Below are 16208 nucleotides of genomic sequence, written 5' to 3' on the forward strand. Positions count from 1 at the left end.
AAGTAAAATGAAATCCTTGACAACTTCAATCTTTTCTCTGTTTATCATGATGTTGCTTATTGGTCCAGTTGTGAGGATTTTTGTTTTCTTTAGTTTGAGGTGTCATCTATACTGAAGGCTGTGGTCTTCAATCTTCATCAGTAAGTGCTTCAAGTCCTCTTTGCTTTCAGCAAGTAAGGTTGTGTCATCTGCATAAAGCAAGCTGTGCTGTTGGGTGGAGTGTTCTAAATATGTCTGTGTGACCGAATGGTTGATTGTGGCCTTTAGACCATCTGTATCTTTGTTGAGTTTCTTTCTAGATATTCTTTCTTTTACCAAGAGTGGTGTGTTGAAGTCTCCTAGTATTGTTGTGGAACTGTCAGTTTCTGTTTTCAGTGCTGTTAAAGTTTGTTTTATGTATTTTGGAACCCTGTCATTGGGTGCATAGATATTTATTATAGTTATGTCATTATGGTGGATTGTCCCTTTAATCATTATATAATGTCCTTCTTTATCTTTTATGGTGGATTTTGCCTTAAAGTCTGTTTTATCTGAGATTAGTATTGCCACTCCTGCTCTTTTCAGTTTGCTGTTTGCTTGATTTTTTTTCCCAACCTTTGAGTTTTTAATACATTTATGTCTTTGTGTCTAAGGTGTGTCTACTGTAGACAGCATATTGATGGGTCATTTTTTTTATTCACTCTGTCACTCTCTGTCCTTTAAGAGTGCATTTAAGCCAATTATGTTCAGTGTGATTATCGATAGGTGTGAGGTTTTTATGCTGTCATTTTGGAGTGCTTTTTGTGGGTGTGTGTGGTGGTGATGTTTTCTTTGTTCTTCTTACTCTCTCGTGCTGGGGTCCTTTTGTTTGAGAAATTTCTTTTCATTTCTTTCATTTTTGTAGATTTTGTGCTTACTGAGACTTCAAGTTTTTCTTCTTTATTCTGATGAATAGATTTGTTAAGCTTCCTTTGTGGTTACCTTAAAATTTACCGCAACTTCCTAAGTTTGAACTAGTCTTTTATTACTTGATCTCACCTTGACTTCCTCTCCATTTGAAAGTTCTATACCTATATCATTTATTTCCCCTTTTTCCCCCATTGTTGTCATTTACAGATTGATGTCTCTGATTCCCTGCTGTAAATTTCAACACCCATTCCTAAGAAAAAACTCTCAATAAAATAGGAATAGAAAGGAAATTCCTCAACATAATGAAAGGCATCTATACAAAACCAACAACCAACATCATTGTCAACAGAGACTGAAAACATTCCCCCAGAGAATGGGAACAAGATAATGATGCCCTTTATTACCAGTCTTATTTAAGATTGTGCTGGAAGTCCTGGCTAGAGCAATAAGGCAAGAAAAAGAAATAAAGGGCATGCAAATTGGTAAGGAAGAAGTAAAATTATCCCTATTTGCAGATTATATGGATACTATGCAGGGAGAACCCAAAAGAATCCACATGAAAACTACTGGAACTAATAGAAAGATTCAGCAGAGTTGGAAGGTACAAGATAAACACACAAAAATTAGCTGGATTCCTATACACCAAAAAAGAGAACTACAAAAAGGAAATCAGGAAAGCAATACCATTTATAATAGCCCCTAAACAATTAAATAATTAGGAATAAATCTAACTAGGGACGTAAAAGACCTATACAAAGAAAACTACAAAACACTGCTGCAAGAAGCCATAAATGGAAAAACGTACCATGCTCATGGATATGTAGACTTAACATTGTAAAAACGTCAGTTTCTACCCAAAGCAATCTACAAATACAATGCAATCTTGATCTAAATACCAACAGCATTCTTGAAAGAGATGGGAAAACTAATCGTTAACTTTATATGGAAAAGAAAGAAGACTGGTATAAGTAAAGCACTATTGAAGAAGAAGAACAAAGTAGGAGGCCTCACAATACCTGACCTCAGAACTTACTATACAGCTACAGTACTCAAAACAGCTTGGTACCAGTACAACGACAGACACATTGACCAATGGAACAGAATCAAAAGCTCAGAGAAAAATCCATCCACCTACGGTCACCTGATCTTTGACAAAGGCCCAAACCCAATTAAATGGGGAAAAGACAGTCTTTTTAATAAATGGTGCTGGCAAAACTGGATATCCATATGTAAAAAAATGAAAACAGGACCCATACCTCACACCAAACACAAAAACTAATTCAAAATGAATCAAAAACCTATATATAAAACCAAAACCTATAAAGATCATGGAAAAAAAATAGGGTCAATACTAGGGGCCCTAATATACAGTGTAAATAGGATACGAACCATAACTAATAATACACAAACACAAGAAAAGAAGCTAGATAACTGAGATCTTCTAAAAATTAAACACTTATGCTCATCAAAAGACTTCACCAAAAGAGTAAAAAGAGAACCTACAGACTGGGAAAAAATCTTTGGCTATTACAAATCCGACAAAGTTCTAATCTCTAACATCTACAGGAAAATCCATCACCTTTACAACAAAAAGACAAGTAATCCAATCAAAAAATAAGGAAGAACATGAACAGACACTTCACCAAAGAAGACATTCAGGCAGCTAACAGACACATGAGGAAATCCTCGAGATCACTAGCCATTAGAGAAATGCAAATCAAAAGTACGATGAGGTACCATCTCGCCCCGACACTACTGGCATTAATTAATAAAAAAAAAAAAAAGAAAAAGAAAATAACAAATGTTGGAGAGGTTGCGGGGAGACTGGACCTCCTACGTACTACTGGTGGGCATGCAAAATGGTACAACCATTTTGGAAAATGACATTGCACCTCCTTTAAAAGATAGAAATAGAAATATCATATGATCCAGCAATCCCACTCCTAGGAATATATCTTAGAGAATAAGAGCTGTCACACCAATAGACATCTCTACCCACATTTCACTGCAGCGTTATTCACAATAGCAAAAAGATGGAAACAATCTAAGTGCCTATCAACAGACGAATGGATAAACACACCATGGTACATACACACAATGGAATACTATGCAACAATAAAGAACAATGACAAATCCGCAAAACATCTAACAACATGGATGAATCTGGAGGGCATTATGCTGAGTAAAATAAGTCAATGACAAAAGGACAAATACTCTCTGAGACCACTATTATAAAAACTCATGAAAAGGTTTACACACAGAAATAAACAATCTTTGATGGTTACTAGGGAGGGGAGGGGTGAGGAGAGAAAAACACCAACTAGACAAGAGATAAGTGGTAACTTTGGTGAAGGGTGAGACAGTATACGATACCCGGAAAGCCAGCACAACTTGACCAAGGCAAAGTCATAGAAACTTCATATACACATCCAAACTCCCTGAGGGACCAAGTTACTGGGCTCAGGGCTGAGGACCATGGTATCGGGGAACATCTAGCTCTATTGGCATAACACAGTTTATAAAGAAAGTGTTCTACATCCTACTTTGGTGAGTAGTGTCTGGGGTCTTAAAAGCTTGTGAGCAGCTATCTAAGATACGTCTACTGGTCCCACCCCGTCTGGAGCAAAGGAGACTGAAGAAAACCAGACACACAGGAAAGATTAGTCCAAAGGACTAATGGACCACAACTACCACAGCCTCCACCAGACTGAGTCCAGCACAATTAGATGGTGCCCAGCTACCACCACCAACTACTCTGACAGGGATCATAGTAGTGGGTCCCGGACAGAGCAGGAGAAAAATGTAGAACAAAATCTAAACTCAAAAAAAAAAAAAAAAAAACAGACTTACTGGTCTGACAAAGACTGGAGAAACCACAAGAGCATGGTCCCCGGATACCTTTTAAACTCAGTACTGAAGACACTCCTGAAGTTCACCCTTAAGCCAAAAATTAGATAGGTCTATAAAGCAAACAATAACACCATATATATGAGACTAAATGGGAACACCAGTCAAAAAGCAAAGACAAGAAGGCAGGAAGGGACAGGAAAACTGGACAAATGGAAATGGTGAACCCGAGGTCAAGAAGGGGAGAGTGTTGACACATTACGGGGTTGGCAACCAATGTCACAAAACAATTTGTGTATTAATTATTCAATGAGAAACTAATTTGCTCTGTAAACTTTCACCAAAAGCACAATAAAAAAATAAATTTAAAAAAATTGTTTACCTTTCAGAATTATTTTTTCTTGAACATGAATATGAAAAGAAATGAATGACATAATCAAATATTTCTGAGAATCAGGTATTTCTTGAAACATTTACTATTTTCTAACAAAAAGGAAAACAGTCCCTGTCGAAAGTCATCACAGGTTGTCCACCTATTTGTGTAAGTGTGCACACCGTCCATGCTTCCAGATCAATTAATAACTTTGTCTATGTCAAAAGAATTTATTAAACATATTTCAAAATATGTGGATAATATTCATATGGAAACTACCCATATTCAGATTTTTAAACTGTTTTAAGAAAGGATTAACTTTCGAAGTTCAACTCCACAACAAGAAACGTTCTTTTAAATCTAGAATGAAAACAAAATTCCATCAATTTCCCTGCAATAATATATCATGGATGTATTCTAAATAACTTTGCTGATGACTATTTTTATGATCTTTGCTCACTGTTACCAAAATAATGCAGTGCTAAGAAAAGAATATTAAGATATTTTTACAGACACTGAGGCAACTGAAAACAAAAAAAAAAATACCAGTTAAGAATAAATTTTAGAGTAAATGCATTTTATAAAAACCATCTACAAAGACCAACAGAACATTTAAAAATAACACAAATAATTTATACCTCCCCACATATCTTCAGATTCACAAATGGGAGAAATAAAATAATTTTGAAAGACTTGTAAAAACAAGGCCTTATTTCAAAAGAAGAGCAATCCAACACAACAGAAAATAATTCAGTCGCTTTCTAACTGCTAAAATCTCCCATAAACAGCTTGCAACAAAGTGTTAGTATGGTCCACAAGCTAAAACACAAATATTTATGAATAGCAGAATCCACTGTCTCAGCTCTAAGCAGAGAGCACCCCAAAGTCATTGCTTTTAAATTGGGCCTCCCAATTCCTGCTATTGGGCACTCAGCTCAGAGGATTTCATCACAGTTGCCATCCCTTCTTACCCTTTTTTAAGTCTGTGATGTGATGTGGCCCTCTTTGGGGACCCAGCCTGGGGCTAAATGCTAACCTCTGGGCAGCACCCACAGCGCTGCCTCCCCTGCTCCGGCCACTCTCCCCACATCATAAAATGGACTCAGGCAGTTTTAAACCTGAACGCCAAGGCTGTATTTGTCTTTAGACAATTCTACTTCAGACCAATGGCTACTTTGAAGAACTGGACCCCTCCTCCCTCTCCACAATCTGTTTGTGTCCTTCCTAAAGCCGTTGGGCTGTGGGCCATGTGCCCAGGAACCAAAACAAAAACACCAAACCTGTTACCATCGAGTGGATTCCGACTCATAGCGACCCTATAGAACAGAGTAGAGCTGCCCCATAGAATTTCCAAGGAGCGCCCGGTGGATTCAAACTGCTGACCTTTTTTGGTTAGTAGCCATGCTCCTAACCACTGTGCCACCAGCGTTCCTAGGAGGAGAAAAGGTATATTGCCTTTGGGACCTGCTAAAACCCATTAGCACAATCCAGGGATAATCAGGGTTCTGACCAAGCACTGGCTTTAGACCAGTAGGATTTTAAGGTGGGCAGCTAGTGGAACCACACTCGTTTGTACATCTATCAGCCTGTTATGGCCAAATACAAACTTGATTTAAGTTTATAAACGGAGTTATAATGAAAATATGGATTGTTGTTGCTATCAGGTTTTTCCTTTCTGTCAAAGGTTTATTTTCTCATTCTTTCCCATTTATGATACCAAAAAGCAAAAGCAAGCATCAGGCATACTAAGGGGGTAAACAGCGGTTGTCAGTGAGGTCTGTCTCCCAGAAATGTACAGTGTGAGGCTGCTGACGTGGGAGTCTTCCTCCTTTACATAAGCTCATGCTGCTCTTAATAGCAAACTCCTAGCCAGAGCATGAAGGATTACCAAAGCACGCTAGGAACTTTGAATTGTAGTGTTGCCCAAGAATGTTTTGCATTTTTAAATTGTATAGCCTTCATTATTACTATTACAAGCTGCCGTTCAAATAGTTTGATATTTACTAGATGCTCAAGATTCACCAGAGTTCTGTATTTAAAAGACTCCACATTATTGGGATTTTTAGGAGAATATTCTGAAATATGTTTGAATCATAATTTTTGTGTGCAACATCTTAATATTATCTACAAGTAGGTATTTCTATGAGAGGGAATTCTATAATTATACAGCATATAAATTTTCCAGGAAACTGAAAAAATTGGGGACTTTTCCTGAATTTAGAAAAAAAAATTAAATCAAAGAGAATAATAAATTCTTTTCCAAACTCTAAACCTTGAGATTTTTCAAATAATATCCAGTAATTTTATTATAAAAATTGCCCATTTTTAACCACCAGAAATCTTTTAAAGTAAAATAAAACTTTAAGACTATTCACAAATCAGGAAATGATAGTAAAATACTATTTCTTTCGCAGTCTTATATTTTTCCAAGGCAATAAGTTCATGGTTTTGAACGCAACATGGGCAATGCAGAAATTTGCACATGTACACCGACAGAGGGCCACGTGATAATGTGAGTCAAACACGCATACAAGAAAGTGTCCTGGTGTCTGGTGTCCTGTGCTGTCAGACTTCAAACTTCTCCAGGGAAGTCAGGGGACAATGCCATTCACGCTGTTGGTGAGGAAGGGGCAGGCCAATGATTAGTGCATGCAGCACAATTACTCATGCTAGGCACCCCGAGTCACTACTGCCCTGGACTGTGAGGCACGACACAGTGATCCAAAGACTCAGGAACAGCTCTGTGCAGGGCCAGCCCTCTGATTGTTCACTCACTGCTACTGCTGGGGGTAAGCCACAAATCTCAGATACACAGGGTACCTAAGCTCATCCAACTTCCTTCAGGATGTTATCACTATTTCGCCACATTTGACCCTTAGCACTAGATGTCTGCCTTAGTTCTTCAAAAAGCAAGAGCAAAGCCCTAAGCAAAATGAATGTTTTGGGTTTTTCTAAAGAAAACTTTAAACGCATATGTTTTAGAGTTCTGCCTTAATTTGGAAACTGCCCGCTATATTCAGCATGACAAGTATAGAACCTTGGCCAAGGTCTTTTTTTCTCTTTCTAATGTAGGATTTTTTTCTTTCTTCTTCCTTTCTTTCTTTTTTTAAGCTAGCAATTATACTAACACTCTAGAAGTAATATACTCCGGTGTCACTTGTTAACCTCAGAGTTGTCAAGGGTTTTTGTTTTGTTTTTGACTTTTGGCTCCCGATTATATAACTTAAATAAACAATGCAAGTAGAATATTCATTTTGTTTTATAATAAACATATCCAAATATGCATCTTTTATGCCGTTCTGCATCTTTCTTGGTAAATAGAATAATCCATCCTCAGAACCTAAGATTAAATTAAAAAGCATACCCAAAAGGTGAAGAGGGCCTATTTTGACACTGTTTATCACATTAATTTATAAGTACATTTTATATAGGCAGAGATAATCCACAACATTAACTGTTTCTCTAATTGGTTACAAAAATGACAAAGAGGCTGTATTTTACTTGAGGACATGTTCTGTTGAATTTTTAAACTTGATCTGCTGCCAATATTTACAGATCAGACACCCTGCAGGCTTCTCCATGCTGTTAACTACGCAGTGGGGATAGTCAGAGTCTCATTTCTTCTTAAATAAAAAGCATCGCCTTGGAATGACGGGTCTTAAATTAGACAGCTTGGCCGCTCTCCGCCTTGAGGAGCACATGTCTAGCAGAGCTTGAGAGCGAGATAGTAGGTCGACGCTGCCTCACGCACCAGGAGAAAAGAAGCATTTGGCCAGACTAGTTGAACCGTGCTGAGTATTTGATTCCTTAAACATCATAAAATGTTTCCCTGAGGGAGGAATTGGATTGAACACATTGTGCGTGATTTTATATTCTTGGCGTTGGAGGAAAAAAGTCCTCTCCAGCCTGTGGCTCCAGGGGCCCCAGCCTCCTCCCGTTTGAGCCTATTTAAATCGAAGATTATAGTCACTGAAAAAATGCTCTCTAATTCTCCTTTTGATGCTGTAAACCAACAACCTGAAGCATGAATGAAAGACAAACACCAAAGAAACCCTTGCTGGGTCAGGATGAACATCTGTCTTACGGAAAGCAAGAGAGGCTTTGGCCTCTGCGCACAGAGCTGCTTAATTCTTACTGTGGGGAAAGAAGACACCACTCCTAATGGTCCTGGAAAACAGGACCCAAGTAGTGACAGTACGTGCGTTTTTCATCCCAACGAGGCTGCCCCAGTTCCTCAAAGTGTTTTTAATGGATGATAGGTGCGGGAAGCCCCACCGTTTTCAGGGATAGGGGCTGAGACCGAACGGGCGCTAGCTAGACATATCGTAGAGAGGTGGCAACGGCGCGTCAAAAAAGGGGGTTCAAGGGGAAACCAGGGCAGAATGAGGTTAAACCGAATTTTTTTTTTTTTTAATTTCCCCCAGCGGATGCGGGAAAGGCACGTTTGGAGTTCCCTCCTCACTGCTGCCAAGGGAGCTGATTGCTAAGGAATGCGCATTTCCTCTCCCAGTGTGACAATTACATAGCTCCCTGCACCGAGGCTCCCGAGCCCAAGCAGGGATAGAGTCTGGAAAGAAGCTTGTCCCCCGCCCCCCTCGTCCTCCACCACCGCCACGATCAACCACCCAGGGCCCTTGGCACCCACCTTGACGACGTACGTCACTCCGGGCCCCAGGACCTGGTCGCTGGCGTGCAGCCAGCCCCGGGGGGGCCTGGGCAGCAGCTCCTCGCCGGGCCGGCCCTTCCTGGCGGCGGTCATCTCGCTCTGGGCCGGCGGCGCGCTGCCTGGGGCCGGGGCGCCGGCACATGTGCGGTCCGGGGGGCCGGCGGCCAGGCTGGGAGCGCTGCAGCTGCCGGTGAGCTTGGCGCCGGCCCGCTCCCTCGCGGCGGACGACAGGCTGCGGAGGCCCGAGCTGGAGAGTTTCAGGTGGGACACCTTGTGGAGCAGGTGGCCCAGGCTGCTGGGCCCATCGTCCGGCGCTTTGCGCAGCGCCTCGCTGGAGACCAGGTAGGGGGACGCCGCGGAGGTCGCGGGCACTGCTGAGACCTTGCCGCCGCTGCCGCCGCTCATGGACAGGTTGTGGATAAGTTCATCGACTGATGTCACCGAATCATTCCTGAAGCGGTTATACTTGGTCCGTTGCAGCATGCCCTTCTATCTGCTCGCCTGCATTCGCTCGGGCGGTGCGGGTGCCAGCCCCGGCGCAGACTGCCTCGCATAGCAGGCGAGCCACACTCTACGGAGCAAGGACAAAAAGTGGGGTGTGGGTGCCCCCGGCACAGTTTTTTGAAAGAAGGGAAGAGGGGCAAGAAAATTGTGCCCTCCTACCATGAAAAACAACGACACAGCCTCGACCCAGGAGAACGCTCATGGTTCCACGTTTGATTTGGAAAAGTAATAGTTTCCTCTGATAGCGATCCCAGCTGCTCAGAGCTGCCAAGTCTTACAGCAGAAGCATGACTCACTCAGTGAGGAGACCCTTCTCAACAAAGGCTCGGGGAACACTGCAAATCACTTCCTGTAGCAAAAAGGGAGGGGGAGAAAAAAACTACCTCCACGCACTGACAGCACACTAGAACCAATCAATTCTCAAATTTCCCTTTCCTACCTTCCCAGATATTTCCTTTTAACCTTTGATTTTCACCTCCCCGCCTCCCCAACCCGCATTTGTGCCAAAGGTAAACCCAGGGCCTTCAAATAATCAAATCAACTTTCTGAAACGCATGGTTCTATATTACGTTTTCATCTTCCCTGCTCAGCCCATCTGTGTGAGCCCGAAAAGTGTCTGACAGCCATGCCATAAAATGTGACGAAGGCTTTTTAAGAATAAGATCCTCATCAAATCCTGATGAATTCTGCTTTCGAAAGCAGCAGTAATTTTTAAATGGCAAAAAAGAAATATTCACTCCCAGGTGAACATAAAATACCAATGTCCTGGGTTTTTCTTCTTTTTCTTTTCAGATCAACAGAGCAGCCATTCCAGTGTCTTTGTGGCAATGCAGTGTCTCAAAAAAAAAGTCTTAATCTGCATATGAACTTGTGCCCAGTGTCAGTCCAGGTGTCTCCCCTGTCACTTCTCAGCAGCCTTTCTCAGCCAGAGGGAAGTGGAATGCCTGCTTCGGAAGAAGAGGAGGAGGGCTTCTTTGATGGGTGCCCACAGGCTCCATCAATCCATTCCAAACAAGGAGCTGTGTTTGAAGCTTCATCCCAACTGAATGCGTTTGTTTGGTGGCTAAGAAACGCTAGAAATACATTTCAATATCCCTCCAGTTGCTGCTTGCAACTCTGCAGTAAGGAAGGAAAAACGCAGTTGGTCTTGTTACATACACATCAGATGCACAGGGAAAATACCTTCTTTTTAGGTTTCAGACTCTTGGAAGGGAAGTATATCGGCCTTCTTCCTCCTCAGTTAGGGGAACAGGAAATTCATGGCCCCAAAAGCTCTGGAACCCCACTCCTGCCTGCCATTAGTCACCTCTGCTAATCTCCATCATGCATAAAGAGAACTTGCCTGACACAGGGAATCACAGACTACGAAAGTTTCCCAGCCAACTTCTGGGCAAGCCAATGAATTTACCTCTAGCACATTCTTAGGTAATCCTGAATCCCCTCATACCCCACGCCTAAATATCTGTGGCACCTGAAGAGCCAAGTCTTGAAAGAGTTTTATGGAATAGGGTTTAAGGCGTGCGGCTCCGGGCGCGAAGCCAGCTCCCAAGGCCGGGAGCGGTGAGGTGCCCTGCGTCCCTGTGCCCGGGAAGGCGAGCTCCAGCCGCGCGCACGCCCGCCGCTCCGCCCGCTGCCGCAGCTCTAGCAGAACAGCCACACAGCGCTCACTTTTTTGTCTTACCCCGGCTTGCATAGCAACAGCAAACACACACCCCATAGATGACTTCGATTGTTCTCAATGCCCCCACCCCAATCTAAAACACAACGGTTCTCTCATCCCCAAACCGTGATCTTCATTAGAAGCAGATAAAAACCGCTAAATGTGAATGAAATTCTGTTTGTGTGAATGAGAGGGCCGGCGAGCAAGCCAGCGTTTCTGTGAATGAAGCGGGGCCTTGCAGCCGCTGCCAGGCAATCCCTTGGGTAGGAGCGGCCTCAGCCAATGAGCAGGCACCCCGATGACTCATTCAACAAAGACCTGCTCAATAGTGGAAGATTCCATTTCAATCAAAGGCGGGATCTTTCATCCAACAGCAGCGTGTGTGGGGGTGGGGGTGGGGGGGGACAGTTGATTACAAAGATCTAGGGATGAAGAGGACAGCCGTGATGGAAGGAGGAAAAACTACTTTTACAAGGAAATTCGAGACGCATTTGTCAGGTGTGAGTGTGAACAGAATCTTTTTTGGAGGTGAGCCGTGCCCAAGCCTTTCATTCAGCTGGCTCATTTACATCAAGGAGCCAAGCTGAATGTGCCCATTCGGCTCCGCATTTGTTATGAATGTACACGGGATGCACATTCACAACCTCGGCATCTTGCCCTCCATTCTTTTTTATGAAAGGAATATAGAAGGCGCTGGTTCTCATTCTGAATCTCCAAGAGGGGGAGGGGGAATCCAAAGCTACAGAGTTAACCCTTTAGCAAACAGGGGGCTCATTAATTTTATTATGATGAGGCAAGTGGGGGAGAAATCGGTCGTTTTAAAATATAAATAGCAATTTATATCCTGGACTGCTACATAGAAAAAGATATATAATCAGAGAGGGTGATTAGCATTTCAAGAGCCCAATAGTACAGTGAAATCTCACTTATCTGAAGGATGATATCAACATTTAGGACCTTGGAGAAAAGCGGAAGAGAAACCTCCAAAGGCCTCTCAACATCAAAATAGAAGCAAATTCCGTGCACAGAAGCTGAGTCCTGCATTCAAACACCGGAGAGCCTTGGGGCTCCTGCTTGGGGCTGGGAAGGCTTATTTTTAGACACTATTCTGAAAATTCTTGTTTTATCTGGTTTCTCAGCCTGCAACCACAGAGCGATGGGTGAGGGAGGAGATTGCTAGGTTAGCTGATGATAAATTAAATTTCCATAGCCTGGTGACACAGTAGAAAAGAGAAAACTTATAAAGGCAGCCAAAAGCCTGGCCATCTGGGGTCATTTGTGGTAAGCCTTTCCAGAATGCTGTGTTTTTTCTTTAAATTGATGCTTGAAGGGTGTTTTGGTTTTGTATTGCTGCCATAACAAATTAGCACAAAATTAGTGATGAAAACAACACAAATTTATTTTCTTGTATTTCTGGAGGTCAGAAAAACAAAGTGAATCATATGGGGATAAAACCAAGGTGTCAGCAAAGCTGGTTCTTTTTTTGTTTTTTAATTTTATTTATTTTGTTGTTGTTGAGAAATACGCAGCAAAACATACACTAATTCAACAGTTTCTACATGTACCATTTAGCGACTTTGATTACATTCTTCAAGTTGTGAGACCATTCTCACTCTCCTTTTCTGAGTTGTTCCTCCCCCATTAACATAAACTCACTGCCCCCTAAGGCTCCTATATAATCTTTCAAGTTGCTGTTGTCAATTTGATCGCATATAGATAGTTCTTAAAAGAGCATAATGCTCAAAGCAGGTATTTTTTACTAGTTAAGCTACATTACTGTTTGGTTTTAAGTAGACTTCAGGGGATATTTTTGGTTTAAGGTTTAAAGATTATCTCAGGACAATAGTTTCAGGAGTTCATTCAACCTTCATGGCTCCAGGAAGTCTGGAGTCCATGAGAATTTTAAATTCTGTTCAACCTTTTTCCCCTTTTGATCAGGTTTCTCCTATAGAATCTTTGATCAAAATGTTCGGTGATGGTAGCCGGGCACCATCCAGTTCTGGTCTCATGGCACAGCAGGCAGTGGAGGGATTAGCCACACATTCCATTTCCTCCTTCTATTCCTGACTTTCCTTCTTCCTCTGTTGCTCCAGGTGAATAGAGACTCATTGTTGTGCCTTGGGTGTCGGCTTGCAAGGTTTTAAGACCCCAGGCACTATGCAATGAACTAGGAGACAGAACAGAAGTACTAAACATGTTATTAAGCCAATTAACTGAGAAGTCCCATGAAACATTGACCCTAAACCTCCAAACCAAGGAACCAGATCCCATGAGGTATCTGGTTGTACATAGCAGCCTCAGCAGCTGTTCTTTTTTTTTCTGTCTTTGTTATTTATATACATATCTATCACACAACTCTTGCCAATTCAGCTTTTTACACGTGTACAACTTATTGATAGCAATTACGATAATCAGCTGTGCAAGCCGACCCTTAATCAATGTGATATTTCCATGTCATTAAACCACTTTTTCCCCTCTCTCCAGCCCCTGGTGACCACTAATAATCTTTGGTCTCTACGCATTTGCCTTTTCTTGTCTTTTTATATAAATGAGGCCATACAAGATTTCTCCAGGGCTGGCTCTTATTGGAGGCTTGAAGGGAGAATCCTTGCCTTTTCTGGCTTCAAGGGGCTGCCCAATTTCCTTGACTCAAGCCACTTCCTCCATCTTTGGTGTTGCAAAGTTGCATCTCTCTGATCTTTCTCCCAAAGTCACATTTCCTTCAACGACTCCTGTGTTTAGGTTGGGCCTACCTGATTAATTCAGGATAATCTCTCAATATCAATGTCCTTAACCTCAATCACATCTGCAAAGTTCCTTTTGCCATGTAGGATAATATATTCACAGGTTTGTCAAGGAGAGAAATTGATAGCAGATATCTTGCTTTGATTTTTTGGGTTTTCTTGCCCGTGAAACTAAATATTCACTTTAAAGAAACCCCTGACCAAAATTAATCCACCTACAGCTTTTCTTTCACCAGGAGTTACAAATCCTTTCTTTCCTGTTGGAAACCAAATTTACTAAATTTGAATCTCAAAAGATATGGCTGGGTAAAGGAGCAGAGACCTTGTAACCTGATATCCATTGATCTCTGTAAAAGGGGGAGGGCAGGGTTCAATCAGTCATGTTGATATTTGCCTATGGTTGAGCTTCTGTAGTTCTTCCTCCTCTTTTCTTTATAAGCCCCATCGTACCAGCTTCTTTGAGCCATTTGCCTTTCTGGAATCAAAATGGCCTTCCAATATGCATATAGGAGCCTTGGTGGTGTAGTGGTTAACAGCTCAGGCTGCTAACAAAAAGGTCGGCAGTTGGAATCCACCAGACACTCCTTGGAAATCTTATGGGATTTCTACTCCGTCCTTTACGGTCACCATGAGTTGGAATCAACTCGACAGCAACGAGTTATTTTATGCATATAGAATAACTTCTCAAAATAAACCTTATGTTCAAATAATTTTGATTATTTTTAATAGGTTCCAGGGATTAGTACATGGACTTCTTTGGCAACCATTATTCTACTCACCACATAGAGGTAAGCTTTAGTTATTTGGAAATTCCAAATGTATACGAATGAATCAGTGAGAATGATTCATCAACAAGTAACTGAAAATATTCATAATTGATCTAAACAATAAGGAATTTGATATCTTAAAGTTAAGTGATTTTGACTTAGTGGCCCAGTTCCTGATGAAATTATTTATAATTTCCCTGAAAATCTAAATTAATTGGAACACTAATTTACTCAGTAATAATGTGCTGCCCAGTTAGAAAGCTGTCTATTAAACCTGTGTAACAAACTGTTCATGGTGTTCTGAAGTGGAGTTTGCCATGGAGGCCTCTGCTGGCCACACTCCAGCAGCTGAGCTGGAGGTCCTTCAAGAAGAGGACTCTGGGAGGTGAGGCCAAGATGCCTGAGTAGTCAGAGGCTTCAGGTGGATCCTCTTACAACAAAGACACAAAAAAACCAAGTGAATCAATTATATTTGACAATCTAGGAGCCCTGAACAACTAAGGCAAAGTTGAGGAACCAGACTGAGTGGCAAGGAGAGGGTGAGATGGTTTGGAAGCAGCAGAGGAGTTGCCAGACCTGACCTGGTGAGAGCCTGAGCCCTTCAGGCCTAATTAGCTCATGGGTGAGTGGTGAGGCAGGCAAGCAGCCATGTTCAGGAGGCATGTTTTCCACATCGGGAGAGACCCAGCATCAGAGAGTCTACTTGGCCACCCAGAACCAGTGAGAAGCAGCCCTCATCAGCAAAAGCCAAGTACATGCATACGGCCTACCAAGCGGATCAAAAACACCCCCCTTAGGGAAAAACCTCTCTACCATTTACCGCCCCACTCCCTGCTCTGCACTGGGTCCTGGACTGGCTTCAGCAATTGCCAAGTCCCCTGGGCCGGAGGTAGAATCCATCACAAAACCAGAGCTATTCTCCCTGACTTGGAGAGTGAACAAATTAACAAAAGGGAAAAAATAAACTGCCAGATCCACTGAGTTAGGAACCCAGGGTAGGCACAGCTCCTTTGCCTAGACACAGGCATAAGAGATCCACGGACTCTGAGTGCCTTTCCCCCTGCAGAGACTTGTATGGGCCCATTTCAACAGCATAGGCCCTCATTACCACAGTAAAATAGGGTATATACCTGAAGTCTAACTTTAACTGTTTCAGCTGTGAAGTGGCAGGTTCATATTTGACACTGCTCTGCCCATTAAGCAGGGTCTTCACTTACCCACATCAGGGGCCTGAGGACTGGTGGCCCCACCCATGCCACCTAGCCACCTGTGATAGGGGCCCAAGAATAAGAGTTGCCCCCCAGTCCTTACAGCCAACAGCACTGGGTGCTCATAGTTCGACTGCAAAACCACCCTCCTATGTGCTCTAGGGAACAGGGATGCACTTTCCTCCTGGACACTCAGGGGCAGCCATCAGCCCCCTGCCTTGCTCAGAGTGTGTCCTCCTGCTGCAGCTAGATGCCTGTGCCTACACCAATCACCCATGCCTGTCTAGGACTGTAGGTGAGAGCCTACGTCACGCGTTTGGTGGCTATCTACCTGGGCACCTGAGCTGAATCCATACAGGAGAAGGGGAGGGACTCCTGAGCTCACATACCTAGTAACAGATTTAACCACCTGGTCACAGGACATTAGAGCTTCCAAGGTGCCAACAATCAAACTAGCTCATATGAGCTGCCTATCTGGGAATATCAAAACAAAACAAGAAGCTAGGACACAGTAAGCAAACGTAAAATAAATAAATATAATAACTTACTGA

General features: G+C 42.4%; 1 protein-coding gene across 1 annotated transcript in view; it reads right to left on the bottom strand.

The window, feature by feature from the left end:
* SHC3 (SHC adaptor protein 3) overlaps positions 1-9257 on the bottom strand; it is a 255705-nt gene extending 246448 nt beyond the window's left edge. Inside the window, exon 1 of the mRNA XM_004384231.1 lies at positions 8754-9257. Coding sequence (XP_004384288.1) covers positions 8754-9257 — 504 coding nt within the window. The remainder of the gene's footprint in view (positions 1-8753) is intronic.
* Positions 9258-16208: the final 6951 nt, after the last annotated feature.

Source organism: Trichechus manatus, unplaced genomic scaffold, assembly GCF_000243295.1.
Source record: "Trichechus manatus latirostris isolate Lorelei unplaced genomic scaffold, TriManLat1.0 scaffold00120, whole genome shotgun sequence".
NCBI lineage: Eukaryota > Metazoa > Chordata > Mammalia > Sirenia > Trichechidae > Trichechus > Trichechus manatus.